General features: G+C 38.4%; 1 protein-coding gene across 2 annotated transcripts; it reads right to left on the bottom strand.

The window, feature by feature from the left end:
* Positions 1–382: 382 nt before the first annotated feature.
* Positions 383–15,618, bottom strand: Fibp (acidic fibroblast growth factor intracellular-binding protein). 2 transcript variants are annotated; one of them, XM_088272641.1, is made up of 10 exons: positions 15,437–15,618; positions 15,040–15,136; positions 14,430–14,531; positions 13,574–13,801; positions 11,539–11,638; positions 9,508–9,635; positions 7,919–7,987; positions 6,812–6,898; positions 6,019–6,117; positions 383–1,963 (listed from the first exon to the last, which is right to left on the bottom strand). In XM_088272641.1, exons 1-10 carry the CDS (start codon positions 15,519–15,521, stop codon positions 1,882–1,884), a joined length of 1,077 nt encoding a protein of 358 aa, XP_088128767.1. In that variant the 5' UTR covers positions 15,522–15,618; the 3' UTR covers positions 383–1,881. The 2 variants fall into 2 exon arrangements, with proteins under 2 accessions (XP_088128767.1, XP_088128768.1); XM_088272642.1 differs by lacking the exon at positions 6,019–6,117 and having other exon boundaries at positions 1,694–1,963; positions 15,437–15,591.
* Between the last annotated feature and the right edge of the window lie 642 nt (positions 15,619–16,260).

The raw sequence follows: 16,260 nt of genomic DNA, 5'->3' as shown, positions 1-16,260 counted from the left end.
GAAGTATAATATATTGACTTGGTAAAAATGACTAACTGCATTGGTGTTTATTTTGTTGCCAAGCAAAAGTGACTTAAATGGCCCTCCTGAACATTTTACGTTTTGGTAGTTGGTCACTTTCTCCTGTACGACTTCGATATACGTTGTTTTCATAAGTTGGTAATGAATGACGTCACAGAAACGATGGAGTTATTTTAATATTGGTAACATTGCTAAATTATTGGCGGCTCTATTTGTTGATGTCTATGGTCCACCCTCCCACAATTTGTGTCCCCCCCCCTCTGGGAATCAAACCCGAGACCTCAAGTAAGGTAGCCGAGCGTGCTGACCATTGCACTACAGAGGCGGATATCGTTGAATGTTAGTGAAGTAAAAATAAAACAAAATATATGGACTTATCAATACTTTATTTAGAAAACTACTTCTTATAACATACATAACATTTTTACAGTGGTACACACGTAACAGTAAATAAATATTTAAATAAAATTAATAAAAAAAATACATAGGGGTAAAAAAAGGCATAATAGATTTAAGTTTTGTACCGAATTTTTTGATGGAACTGTATTTTATATATTATTTTTTGACATCTCAACATAGATGAAGAAGAATATGGAAGTCTGGGCATTTACGGGGCTTACGACCGAGAAAAATAATGTAAAAAATTACATATAAGCGATGGTAAGGGTCTGAAGTATGATAATGTTACGGCGCAATAATTCTAGCAACATGAACTGTGACCCTGTGCGCCCGCTAGGGGCAGGGCGGGGTGTACGCGGGGAATGTTTACATTATATACCTTATGAGACGAATGCAGGGGTTGCTGCACACACTTGTCATTGTACTGTCATGGCGACCTGTTGAATAAACCGATTGCATCCTAATTACGAGTTATTATTACCTATACCCGAGCCCTGTAATAATTTTATATTATTTTATTATAGAAATGAATTTCTGTACGTAAATTTAAATAATATATCGGTAGTGTAAATTAAAACGGCTATATCTGTCTCAGACCAAATTTTACGGAAGAGCAACAACAAACTTGTGAAATTAAATATTTTGTGCGGATGGCATATTCAATTCAATTCAATTCAATTTATTCAATAATTAATATATACATTACAAACAAACATTTAAGGCGTATACATTAAAAAAAACAAATTAAAAATTACACAAGAAGACTCTTGTTAAATGTGTAGAAGAATCTCGCTTCGGAAAACTCCTTCGGACACATGGAACAGATCAATATCCAATGTGATATTGTTCAACATAGCGGTAGCTCTTCCTACAGGCATAACCATCGGCAGGTTGGTCCTGTGTATAGGAATGTGAAACAATCTATGCCGACGCTGTCTTAGGTAACTATCGGGAACATACAGACCAATGCTCTGGATAATTTCAGGATTATCGATCATACCGCGCAACAATCGATAAAAATGCGTGATCAAATACGCATTCCTTCTGCATATGTACATATGTACATATCTTATTAAAACCAAATAAGTATAGCAACTACAGCTATATCCTTTTGCCAGATTATGGGATACACTATTTTTGACATTTTGTAGAACAAACTTAGAAAATGAACAATTTTACAGATATACCCCTTTGCCATTACACTACCGATATACATGTATAAATTCAAATAATTAAGTAAGTAAGTACTGTCACCATATGGTGCAGATAAGGGTTTTTATTTATTATTATTATTTTTTAACAATAAAATACAACTCAGTAGACTCAAAAAATCTGTGTTTGATTTAAAACTAATACATAAATTAAAATGGAGTTCTACAAATTAAACGGCAAATATATAAATAAATATACATCTATATAGATGTCACTTGGATCCTAGAAAAGACCGGACGACGTTGGCGATCACGTCCCGTGGTACATTCGCAGAATGCAAGCGCTCGTCACCTTCATGAAGCGCTCAAACGCGCACTTCAGGTCCTGTTCTCTGCAATCAAAGTAAGGCAGTGATTAAAATGCACTTCAAATAAGATGTAAAATCAAATATACTAGGTAACAATAATCAATCTTTTCACCATAGGGCACTGCATCATGTAAACGCGGTGTTAGCTTGACCGTACACATGAAGGAAAGGCGATCAGCCCTCCGCTTCAGGTACCGTCTTATATTACCCTCATCCGCACCCAATGGTGCGTAGGGCACTGCATCATATAAACGCAGTGTTATCTTGATCGTTAACACATGAAGGAAAGGGGATCAGCCCTCCGCTTCAGGTACCTTCTTTCATTACACTTGTCCGCACCCGATGGTGCATAGGGCACTGCATCATATAAACGCAGTGTTATCTTGATCGTTAACACATGAAGGAAAGGGAATCAGCCCTCCGCTTCAGGAACCTTCTTTCATTACACTTGTCCGCACCCGATGGTGCATAGGGCACTGCATCATATAAACGCAGTGTTATCTTGATCGTTAACACATGAAGGAAAGGGAATCAGCCCTCCGCTTCAGGAACCTTCTTTCATTACACTTGTCCGCACCCGATGGTGCATAGGGCACTGCATTATATAAACACAGTGTTATCTCGATCGTTGACACACGAAGGAAAGGTGATCAGCCCTCCGCTTCAGGTACCAGTCCAGGGTGATATTGAATGAATAATGTGAAAAAGTGAAAAAAATCACATATTTATTTGACCCAACCTGGGATTCGAACCCGGGACCTCCAGAATGGTAGCCGAGCGTGCTGTATGCCGACTCTATTCTCAGCTAACTATCGGGAACATACAGACCGATGCTCCGAATAATTTCAGGATTATCCACCATACCGCGCAACAATGGATAGAAATGCCTCATCAAATACACATTCCTTCTAGTCTCTAAACTGTTGTAGCCGAGCATACCCTGGAGAAACTCAGTCGAATAGAGCAAGCGTTCTTTATTTTAGACAAGGAGGTCTGTCACTTTTAAAGTTACGGCTAAAGCCTTTAACATAATACATATCGTAGTCGTACAGGAGAAAGTGACCAACTGACAAAACGTAAAATGTTCAGGAGGGCCATTTAAGTCACTTTTGCTTGGCAACAAAATAAACATCAATGCAGTTAGTCATTTTTAACAAGTCAATATATTATACTTCCAAGTTTAAATCCTTTGGGATGTTTTTCAGGGCAATATTAAGTTAGTAAGATATCAAATAGTCAATGATCACGTTTTTGTAAAAAAAAATGCACTTGGTCACTTTCTCCTGTATGACTACGATATATACAGTATCTAATATAAAAATACACTAATGAATAGACTAATAGAGAAACAAAACATTAAATAATAATAAAATAACAAATCGTAAGCACTGGTCAATACACGTCTCCTTCACACACTATCAGCGAGCAGCGAGAGAGAGTGAAACACAACGTTTACATTTATCCATTATAACATGGAGAAGAAATGCTGAGAAAGTACGCACTTCAAGGAGGATAACAATATATTAACCCCTTACTGCATGATTTTTTTAAAACTTGTAAAAAAAATATATGATGTGTAAATTATGAAAAAAAAAGACACATATTTTTTTATTTTTCAAAAAAATTATTTTTACCTATATAAAATACAAAAAATTATTTTGGTCCAAATCTGGCACGCCATGCAGTTGTAGTAAAAAAAATACTGGAGTACATGACATGGCTTGGAATTGAAAATTTGTACAGCAATTCCTGTCTTTATTCAGACATAAGTTTATTTTGCATTTTTTGCAGATGACAAAGAAAGAATCAGCCTAAAAAATTTAGCCGATTAGGAGATTTTGACCCTCTTTACGAAAGTAAAGAGGGTCAAAATCTGGAGAATCTGGAGTTGCCATTACAGAGTTGTCGGCAAAATGCAGACATTTTTTTGATTTCCTCCCACCTATTGCACGTCATGGTTTCGGAAATTAATGGGTTACCTAGATCAGGATTCTAATAATGACGTATAGAGGGTAACTGTACTATAGACATCATCATATTCCGATGAATTGTTCTATATCATTTTGCGACAATACAATTGAAATGTCTGGTCTTTGGTTTGTCGAGTACAACCGTGATTCCAAAACTATCATTCCAAGATGTCGTCTTCAAAAAAATATTTAAAAAATTGAAAAGGAGAATCTATATCGTCAAAGTCATTTGGAAACTCTAGATCTTCCAAAAATGCAATATCATCTGGTGATTTACACATATTTCGACTTCCCCACACAAACTTCTTGGTAGCAGAAGTTGAAGGAGCTTCTTGGACTTCGTTTTCTTCATCAGAACTGCTCTCATCGCTTTCTAGAATAATTACATTTTTGGGAGTACTCATTTGGGGGTAATCCTCATTATCTGACACATCATCCTTGCTGTAAAAACCGTTCTTTGGTATTTCTCTTGCATATTTTGTAGTGTTGTATAAATTACGAGCGTCCATACTTAAAAAATAATTAAAATCGATAAAAATACACTTAACTTGGTTATTGGCATTATATAACTTATTTGACCGTATGTGCAATTTTTTTTTGACTAGCTGCATGATGGACCATATATGGACCAAAAACATTTTACACAATATTATCCATAATTTTATATAAAAGTGATCATTTTATTACTTAGCCGATGAAAATAATATTACACCAGTGTAATATAATTTTTATAGCGCTTTACAAACAAAAAACTTAAAAAAAAAACACTTTTGAATATCACGTTTGTGCAGAAAATCATAAACCGACAGTTGGAAACAGTCGAACGCACATCTAGTACAATCAGATACATCTAGCAAGAAGTTTGACAACTAGTAATGCAGATCATAGATAAAACTTAAGTATTATTGCCAGAAACAAGAAATATTTTATTATTTTGTTGTTTTTTATGGCGAAAGATTATTTTGGATCATATATGAGCCAGTATGCGGTAAGGGGTTAAATAAATCTATACTTACAAAAGCATTGGCTAACATGTGAAGCCGCGGAATGGGAGAGAACATGGCATAGTTTGCATTATGTAAAAATACTGGGAATACAGATTTTTGCCTAGTACCTCTTTGACGCACACTAAGCTTTATTTGATTTAGGAGATCAGGGCTATTAAGAATTTTATATAACAGGACCAAATCAGTAATTAGCCTTCTATCACTAAGATTTATTAATTTTAGCCGCTTCATTATGCAAGTATAATCTAACTCAACAATGGGGATATTTAGTTTAAAATGAATGTATCCAAGGAACTTGTGTTGTACTCTCTGTACGCTGTCAGCGTGTACAGCATAATGAGGAGACATTTATCTATTATAACATGGAGAAGAAATGCTGAGAAAGTACAGATTTTATAGGCGATGTAGCTACACCGTCGAGTTGGCAGCGCTGACGAACGCGTAACGAGACGAATGGGAACGGAGATTTCCGAGCGAAACTAACGTAGAAGCGGGCCGACTTCAACGACGAGAGCTACCTAGTTCGTTGGAACCAACGTACGTTTTTATTGCGACTTTCATTTTGCTTCTTAACTAACTAACTAACTAACCATCACGCCGCTTCCCCGCAGGGGTAGGCAGAGAGAATAGAGCGCCACACCACTCTGTCCTTGCAAACATTCTTCGCCTCTCCCACGTTCATGCATCTCCTCATACATACCCGCCGATTGTTACGACTCCTGACCTGACCACTTTCAAGTATTTGGCATACCTGATCGTGCCATGTTTTTCTCGGTCTTCCTCTGCTTCTTTTCCCACTAACATTCGCCTCATAAATTTAGTTAGTTATTTTGCTTCTTTAAATTATATATAGATTATAAAGTATTTTGTAATTATCTGACTGTAATCGCATTTCAATAAATAAAAGGACTAACTGTGAGTACAACATTCTTTAATTTCATTCTGGTACCTCTTCTTTGTATTAAAAATACAACCACCCAGTGTGATCACAAAATGCGGCAACACGTTGCCAAAGCAAAAAATAGCAATTTGCTGTAATTTCAAGGTGATTTTTTTTCTTACATGTGATTTGTATTTGACATTTCACAGACAGGATTCTCACCTCAAGACGTCCATGGACAGCGCGCACTGCTCGTAATCCGTCAGCAACTGCTGGACCTCAATTTTGGACCAACCGCCGGCTCTGAGAGGCTCTATGCATCTGTAATGACAGGGCGCAAACATCGAGTACTGTCACTGCGGTTACGCCCAACAGATGGCGCTGCCATGCGGTCAAAGCATCGTCGTGTCCAAGGCAACACCGTGTCAGAATTACAAAGCCATCGGTTGATTAATATAGGAGATTTCAGATTTTAAAGAAACATATAAAACGTACAAAAATTATACATAATGCCGAACGAATTAAAAATATATGTGTCGGGTTGTGGTCCCGTGGTAAGTGTCGCGGACTCTAGAGTCAGAGTTTCTCGGTTCAAACTCACTCTACCACAATTTGATACCTATTTCTAATAATGAGCCGCTCAGGTTCACAGAAATAACATGAAATATTTGTGTAAATAATAAAAACGCAGATATTTCTCTATTAATTTTTTTTTAAATATATATATATATATATATATATATATATATATATATATATATATATATATATATATATATATATATATATATATATATATATATATATTTATATTTATATCGAGCTCTTTGCTAAAAAGCAATACCTTCCAACCAACCAAAAACAGACTAGTGATATTGGTCAAAACATTTGATACCATATATAGCTGTTTGCAATCAGAGGGTAGATAGTACTTGAACATAAGAAGAAAAAAAAGGAGTTCACGGTGGAGGGCATTACTTATGTATTGGAAAGGAAACGGAGGAGATTTACTCACTTTTCTAATATATCGAGGAAGTAGGATCGCAGTTCACGTGATCTGTGCAGGTTGCAAGCCAAGCCGACCAAGCCGCGAGTGTACGCCCTGAAAGATTACAAAAAAAATAACTAATTGCCAACCGCGCATTCCAACTCATTAACATCACAATTAAACCCATATCCGCACCCCATTGGTGCATAGGGCACTGCGTCATATAAACGCAGTGTTATCTTGATCGTTTACACATGAAGGAAAGGTGATCAGCCCTCCGCTTCAGGTACCAGTCCAGGGTAGTATTGAATAAATATGACAGTGAAAAAATCGCTTAAATTTATTTTACCCCCCTTGGGAATCGGACCCGGGACCTCCGGAACGGTAGCCGAGCGTGCTGACCATTACACTAATTATTTTTTGACATCTCGTCAAAGATGAAGAAGAATATGGAAGTCTGGGCATTTACGGGGCTGACGACCGTCATAGGCTGATGTAAGTGATCACTTAACACACGTGTAACATTCACCAAATCTACCCATTATTGACAACCACACTACTCAAATACTTGGAAGTTCTATACATGTGAACCAATTTAGAAACCTTGTTCTTGAATCAGTAGAACTTCACTAGAGACATCTATTGGTGAGATGAAAAGAAGCTTTCTATGGAGCAGAAACTCTTTTATTAGTATGTGAGGTCCAAATCCTGGATTATAATCACATACATGAGAAACGCTAAAAAATATCATTTTCATTTTATTATTCTTAGCTTAAAATTTGACCAGATTTACAACATTTTGAGTGTGTCCAAATACTTGTTCACAAATATATGAATTCAAGCACTATGTTTTGACTTTGAACAATATATAAAGAATTTTCAATAAATTTGAGTAGTGTGGTTGTCAATCATGGGTAGAATCGGTGAATGTTACACGCGTGTAAAGTGATCGCTTGAACCAGCCTATGACGCGACTTGCCCAGACCTCCATATTCTTCTTCATCTGTGTTGAGATGTAAAAAAATGTTCAATGATTACATTGAACAGCTATAATAAAATAACTCTCGTAATTGGAGATAATCCAGATTTTGTGAACAAGTATTTGGACACAATTAACCAATAATACATTCTAACCTGAAATTCAGTTCCAACTCTTGATAGGTTTTCTCCAGTAGTTTGGGCTTCAGCTTCATGCAAACGAGGCTGAAAGCAAATCAAGGCATATTAAATGTCTCAACAGAGACAAAGCATCTTTTTACACAAAAAAATAAGGTTAAAAAATCATTATTAAACCATATCCGCTCCCTGGGTGGAGCATATGGAGTCCACAAACTGTCTCCAGGCTTTTCTGTCGGCTGCCAGCTCCCTCGCATCCTCCCAAGTCAGATCCGCGTCCCGAAGTTTTGACGAGAACTGCCGACGAATTGTCAGCAGTGGTCGGGAACCTGACGGCCTTGTAAAAGAGGCAAGCTTGATGGCGGCTCTCGGGAGGCATGCGGAGTACATGGTATGCATTTTTTTTGTTGAAAAATAGAATTGTAGATATCACTGACATCTCAACAGAGACAAGGTTTCCTGAAAAGGGAATAGGTATTTAAGACTTGTCATCTCAAAGGGAATTGTATGGCGAGTGTTTTTGCCTAGAATTTTCACTCATGAATCACATGAAACTATGGTAACTTTAAACATAAAGAGTAAATCCACTCAAAGTTGAAGCCTGAGTAGGGTCATGATAAGCGGTGTTGCATAAGCCGTAGCTAGATTTCAGAGTCACTTGGACGTTAGGTAATTCATAAAAAAAAGTGAATCATATCGCTCACTCCTTTCAACAACGTCATATATAAAATTAGTCGATTTTCAGTTGTGCATGTTTTCTGAATGCCCAGAAAATGTACTATATCCCAGCAAAAGAGGCATATTTTAAACTTAATATTAACGTCATAGTAAAGGGCATTGGCAAGAATACAATAGATATTATATGAAGTAAAATAGATTATATTAGAATTGGAGTTTTTATTCGCACACCACACCTTCCTCGCATTGATCCTGTGTGACCACCACGGCTGTCCAAACTTAAAACACAGTAAGGGACATTTTTTTGTAGTTAGTTTTTTTGCATTTTTGGACTAAGTAGATTCTACTTAGTCCAAAAATGCAAAAAAACCTGCTACAAAAAATGTCTCTTACTGTTGTAGGCGACTAGCTACACCGTCGAATTGGCACTGCCGACAAATACAAACAAGACGAATTCGCAACGGAGATTCCCGAACGAAATCAACAATCGCGGCGAGCCGAGGAGAAAAGGACGAGAGTCGCTTACACCGTTTGTCCACAGCGGACGTGTTTACCTAGATTAACATTTTTACTTCTTTAGTTCATAATTTCATTAGATTAAGTATTTTTAGTAATTATCAAAATTGTAGAGTACGCGCTTAGAGAAAATAAACAACCTGTGAATAAGAACAACATTCTTTAAATTCTCAAAACGTGATTCACGTGCCATTAAACACGGCAACATCTGCCAACAACACAGAATATAGCTAATTACGCTATACTGTGTTTTGAGTTTGGACAGCCGACCACCTGTGCAGTATAATACAGTCTTGTGCGGACGCAGACGTCTTATATATACAGAAGAAACCTATATACAGGAGTGGACGACAGAAAGCTAGAGAAGAAAATAAAGAAAGCAAAGAAGGTTGGCCCGATAGCGGCTCACTCACTGTTTGTGTTCCTTTTCTTTGTCCTGGAGTATCCTCAAGTCCCGCAGATCCAGCAGGAACTCTCGGTCCATCTCCGTGTCGTAGAATTCCGGGCCGGTATACGTGTACGTCCAGTTTGCCTTGATGACCTGTGGGAGCATATATACATAAAGCCAACTGACCATTCTTAAAAGGAAACTCCTATAGTGAACTTGCCTTTTTCTGTAACTTGTCTTACGAAATGTTGCTCCTTTAACCGGATCCACACGGCTCGCATAACCATATGTGTTTTCACAAAACATTCCATGTACGCGGCTGACATAACCGTTTGCGTTTTTACTTTACTCCAAGTTTCGAACCTCAGTTCAACTTGGAGGGATGTTTTCATGGTGTGGAACTTTGGATAAAATACGTCAATCCTTGGCCTTATGACATCTGTTGAAATATCTGACTAATAATTTGTAACATCAAAAGGATAAATAAAAGAACAGATCCCTGGTTTTTCTTGCGGTCGGTAATTAGTCCGCGCCATAATCATGCCCTATATCTGTCTCACTCTCGACGCTACGCATCGCCAGTGGGTAAGAGTGACACACGATGCGTGCTTTGATTTATTTATGTTACGATCTTATTTGTTTATATTACGATATATTTCAAGAATAATGTGACACGAGTGTATTATAGAGTACCAAAAAGGCACAATGAATCCCATTGAACGTTTTTGCTTAGGAAAATAAATCGTTTCTCAACTAAATACATAATAAAAGTAATCATTTAAAAAACGGCGAAATACCGCCGCGCACGGGCGTCTCTCAGGAACAAAGTTAACGCAGTTAAAAGGTTAAGGGGGTAACCTTTTCAAAAAAAAATTTATCCTTATGCGAATTACTCGTTATAAGATGTGCTTGTTATAAGAGAATCCACTGTATAAGGTGTACGCATATCGCTCACTCCTTCCAACAACGTCATTTCAAAAAACTCGATTTTTCAGGAGATCGTTTTTAAAGTTTAAAAATATAATCAAATGTTTTAAAAATAAATATCAAGCCACTTATGGAACTTTTTACCGTGCAACAGATCTTTTAAGGTAAAACCTGATGTTAGAGGTCAAAATAAAATATGGAATAAAGGCAAAATAAAGGAATGGGTATATGATCAAGAGTTAATTTTATGAAAATTGTAAAATGATTATATTCATAAATTTTCTCCCTTTTTTGTGTGTATATTAGGTTGAAATCGTTAAAAACAAAAAAAATGTATTAAAAAAGAACTCCACCGACAACAAGACACACAAGGTGGCTTGGTGGGTCTCTGCAAAAAAAAAAGTTTTTAACTAACTAACTAACTAACTAACCATCACGCCGCTTCTCCGCAGAGGTAGAACGCCACACCACTCTGTCTTTGCAAACTTTCTTCGCCTCTTCCACGTTCATGCATCTCCTCATACATACCCGCCGATTATTACGACTCCTAACCTGACCACTTTCAAGTACTTGGCATACCTGATTGTGCCATGTTTTTCTCGGTCTTCCTCTGCTCATTTTTCCACTTACATTCGCCTCATAAATTTGTTTTACCGTTCTTTTCTCACTCATTCGTTCTACATGTCCAAACCATCTCAACGCACCTTTCTTAATTTTATCGATAATGCTTATCTCAGCTTTGCATTCCTTCCTTATTTCACTATTCGCACATCTATCATACATAATAATAAAACCCTTATACGCACCCCAATGGTGCATAGGGCACTACGTCATGTAAAAGCAGTGTTATCTTGATCATTTACACATGAAGGAAAGGTGATCAGCCCTCCGCTTCACGTGCCAGTCCAGGGTAATATTGAATAAATACGACAGTGAAAAAATCACTTATATTTATTTTACCCCCCTTGGGAATCGAACCCGGGACCTCCAGAACGGTAGCCGAGCGTGCTGACCATTACACTACGGAGGCAGACATCATACATCAATGTTGGAAATATGTAAAAATAGTGATTTAAAGAAATTTATACAAGTAATATAAAAATAAAGTGAATGGTAGACTTAGACTCACCAAGGCGCAGTGGAAGAAGTCACTGAACGAGAGGTACTGCAGTTTCTTCTTGGAGGTTTCGAACCTCATACACCCGATGAAAACTACCGCGGCGTATTTTCTGGAACGTGACACATAAAACAGTTATATACATCGCTTACTCCTCTCAAGAACGTCATAAATCAAAAAACTTGACTTTTCAGGAGAACGTTTTTAAAGTTTAAAAATATGATACAATGTATAAAAAATAAATATCAAGCCACTTACTGAACTTTTTACTGTGCAACAGATCATTTAAGGTAAAACCTGAAGGTTTTTTCTCCATTTGAAAAATATTTAGTATATTTAAAGAAATAATTAGACAATGCCTTTTCTTCAAAATGCAAAAACAACACTTTCTGCCCTGTAGCAGGTAAATAATAAGTTAAAAATATGCCTCTTTTGCTGGGATATGGTACATTTTCTGGGCATTCTGAAAACATGCACAACTGAAAATTGTCGATTTTTGATTTATGACGTTCTTGAAAGGAGTGAGCGACATCTGTATATCTCGAGGTAGAACCACAACAACTGGAAATTGGAAGCTGGCCATCCACAATGACGAGGAGCTCAACAAGCTGCCCTCCGGCGTGACGACCATCGCTCAGGAAGATGTCCTGGATTATAATCGCATATGTAGGCGGGTAGCTACTGGGTAACCTAACCTACCAAGTTGGCAATACTGAATTATACGAATTCGCCACGGAGATTCCCGAGCAGATTCAACAAAAGCGGCCAACCGAGGCGCGGAGACCGAGATTCGCCTGCATCGCTTGATTGCTGAAGGACGTATATTTAGCTTAATATTTTAATTAAAAGTTTCATAATCAATTAGATTAAATTATAATAGTTAATATCAATAGTAATTAATAATAATAAAACCCTTATCCGCACCCCAATGGTGCATAGGGCACTGCGTCATATAAACGCAGTGTTATCTTGATCGTTTACACATGAAGGAAAGGTGATCAGCCCTCCGCTTCAGGTACCAGTCCAGGGTAATATTGAATAAATATGACTGTGAAAAAATCACTTATATTTATTTTACCCCCCTTGGGAATCGAACCCGGGACCTCCAGAACGGTAGCCGAGCGTGCTGACCATTACACTACGGAGGCGGACAGAATTAGGACAGACAGGCGGATAGTAATTAAAGTGCAAAAAATTATATCAATAAACGATCTGTAGGTAAGCATTTTTTAAATATCCTATTCTGGCTTCCCGTTTTAATAACACACACACACACACACACACAAGGTGGCTAAACATACATTTTCATCTCACCAATTTTGAAACATTGTTCTTACATACAACATTTTGAGTGTGTCCACATACTTGTTCACAACATCTGGATTATCTCCAATTACAGGAGTTATTTTCATATTATTTTTTGACATCTCATCAAAGATGAAGGAGAATATGGAAGTCTGGGCATTTACGGGGCTGACGACCGTCATAGGCTGGTTTAAGTGATCACTTTGCACACGTGTAACATTCACCAATTCTACCCATTATTGACAACCACACTACTCAAATTCTTGGAAGTTCTATATATATGAACCAATTTAGAAACCTTGTTCTTGAATCACTAGAACTTCACTAGAGACATCTATTGGTGAGATGTAAAGAAGCTTTTTATTAAGCAGAAACTCTTATATTAGTATGTGAGATCCGAATCCTGGATTATAATCACACACATGAGAAACGCCAGAAAATACCATTTTCATTTTTATTATTAAGCTTATAATTTGACCAGATAATTTATTTACAACATTTTGAGTGTGTCCAAATACTTGTGCACAAAATCTGGATTATCTCCAATTACAAGAGTTATTTTCATATTATTTTTTTATTGTTCTTGAATCACTAGAACTACACTAGACATCTATTGGTGAGATGAAAAGAAGCTTTTCATTGAGCAGAGCGTAATGACCCAAAGAGACTATTCCACACTGCATTCAGTCCACCTCCACTACTGTACTATACTATGCTATACATTGAGAGAATGGGTCCGTACTTGGCCAGGCGGTCGGAGAGCAGGAAGTGCTGGCGGATGTTGGCCTCGAGCGCGCCGGGCAGGTCCTCCACGGCCTTGCAGACGCGCTTGAGGTTGTGCGTCTGGCGGCGCGCGGCGCGGCCCGGCACGCCGCCGCGCTCCGCCAGCTCCTCCGCCTCGCGCCGCTGCCGCCAGCTCAGCTTCTTGCCCAGGATCTCGCGCGCCACCGCGTCGTCCAGCGAGTAGTACCTGCGGACACACACAGACAATAGCGTCACTTGTGGCGGGCGGCGTGCTGCTTGACGCCCGCTGCCGCCAGCTCAGCTTCTTGCCCGGGATCTCGCGCGCCACCGCGTCGTCTAGCGAGTAGTACCTGCGGACACACACAGACAATAGCGTCACTCGTGGCGGGCGGCGTGCTGCTTGACGCCCGCTGCCGCCAGCTCAGCTTCTTGCCCGGGATCTCGCGCGCCACCGCGTCGTCCAGCGAGTAGTACCGGCGGACACACACAGACAATAGCGTCACTCGTGGCGGGCGGCGTGCTGCTGACGCCCGCTGTCACCTGGTATTTTCAATGGTCACCCGTAGCAGGAGTATTTACATTGGTGTGCGAGACAATGGTATGTGCATCCAGACAATACAGATTCTCATGGTGGACGGGGTGCTACTTGACACCCATTGTCCTCGGCATTTCAAAGTTCTCGATTGGTAATATTTACATTGGAATGCGAGACAATAGCATGCGCCCAACGAGGTAGACGTCTCCCGGGAAGACTACACATTCCTCATGGCGGACGGCGTGATTCGTGACGCCTGCTGTCGCCTGGCGTTCATTTATTATCAGCGGCTGTAGCCAATTAGATCGTATGTACTAACTTTTCAATAAGAAGCTGTTTTGTTTGGGGGTCCAGCTGGAAGCAAAACTGTTCCGACAGCTTAGTGGGCACGATGAGCAGCCGCTCCAGTAGAGAGAACGTTCTGAAACAATGAAAAACAGAATCCAATCACAAAATTGTGAGTGTCAATCCTTTACTGAACTTTTTACTGTGCAACAGATCTTTTTCGGTAAAACCTGAATGTTTTTTCGCCATTTGAAAAATATTAAGTATGTTTAAAAAAATAATTAAACAATACCTTTTCTTTAAAAAGCAAAAACAACACTTCCTGTAGCGGGTAAATATTAATTTAAAAATATGCCGCTTTTGCTGGGATATAGTACATTTTCTGGGCATTCCGAAAACATGCACAACTGAAAATGGACGATTTTTGATTTATGACGTTCTTGAAAGGAGTGAGCGATATATAGAACTCTATGAACTTAATTTAAGTAGTGTGGTTGTGAATCACGGGTAGAATTGGTGAATGTTACACGTGTGTAAAGTGATCACTTAGACCATATGACGGTCGTAAGTCCCGTGAATGCCCAGACTTTCATATTCTTCTTCATCTTTGTTAAAATGTCTAAAGATAATATGTTTATATTCACCGGTAGTGATCCAAGACATCGCTAGCAACTATGTCCAAGGGAGCTCCTGTCTGCTTGACAACACCCCTCTTCTCCAATGTAGCCACAGCCTCGCTCGCTAAAAACATCATAATATAAAATAAATATCGCTATAATCTATTATGAGAACTCCTGTGAAGAAAAGTACAGTAAAACTTCGATATAACAGACCCCTATTAACGAACTTCGGATATAACGGATTAAAAATCCGGAGATGTAAAAAAAATCCAAACGCCCTGTTAACACATTTTGAACAGGTGTTTTTTACGCCTGCAGACCACTGCCGACGGGATTTGATAATGATGTACATATAGAAGAACAGAAAAGGAGACACATAACCTCAAAATACTAACAGAAACAGTTTCATTTGATGACTTACAAGAGCGTCCCTCGATCCATAGCTCGTATATCTCCGGGTCGACGAGAGTGTAGTTACTGATGAACACATCCACATCGGCGTACATCGTCCTCGAAGGGAGAATCAGCAAAATACAAGGTCTATTCGGAGCCCAGTTGGAATATTTTTCGACTTTGACGTTTGTCTCAAATCCAAAATAAATCCAATGTGGCCATAAAAAATATATAAAACTTGTAAAACGGGGTTAGTTGTTATGTTATTTTCGGATTATTTATATTTTGTTGACATTGCTGATTTTTACGTTTTATTCTGAGATTATGGAGCGCATTGAGCGCTTGTTCACTACACGGAATTTTACCGACCGGCAGTCCGTTTTTTTTATATGTTTATAAGCGACTACGGCAGTTTAAAATAATTGAAGCGAGTGTTTGTACCTAGAATTTTCACTTATGAATTACATGAAATTATAGCAACTTTACACTAAGTAATTAAGAGTAAATTCACTTACGAGTAGACAAAGGCTATGAAACTTCAAAAGTTGAAGCCTGAGTAGGGTCATGATAAGTGGTGTTGCATAAGCCGTAGTTGGATTTTAGAGTCACTTTTAGGACGTTAGGTAATTTAAAAAAAATTGCGTGATTGAATTTATGCGCACCGTGATCACGAACTGATCTAGCGCACCGATCAGAAGAAAAACGACCAAAAGCACAAGTCAATCCTCCTAGCCAATCATCCTTTTTAATATGTTAACTGGACTACTGGACAGTAAAATTACTTTTAGTGCATAAGCGCCCATTGGATAAAAAAAATGTCCTCTCAACATGAAAAAATCCGATGAGGGCACG

The sequence above is a fragment of the Brachycentrus maculatus genome, unplaced genomic scaffold (genome assembly GCF_059751285.1).
Source record: "Brachycentrus maculatus isolate JH-2025_06_01 unplaced genomic scaffold, ASM5975128v1 h1tg000513l, whole genome shotgun sequence".
NCBI lineage: Eukaryota > Metazoa > Arthropoda > Insecta > Trichoptera > Brachycentridae > Brachycentrus > Brachycentrus maculatus.
Note: the sequence above shows the minus strand (reverse complement) of the source record. Positions and strands in the feature narration are given on the sequence as shown.

Excerpts from the sequence above, each read along its gene's own strand:
- Fibp (XM_088272641.1), bottom strand. The coding sequence starts at position 15,521 with ATGTACGCCGATGTGGATGTGTTCATCAGTAACTACACTCTCGTCGAC. Across the intron at positions 14,532-15,039 it reads GATGTCTTGGATCACTACCG|AACGTTCTCTCTACTGGAGC; the intron begins GTGAATATAAAC and ends TCATTGTTTCAG. Across the intron at positions 11,639-13,573 it reads CTCTCCGACCGCCTGGCCAA|AAAATACGCCGCGGTAGTTT; the intron begins GTACGGACCCAT and ends GTCACGTTCCAG.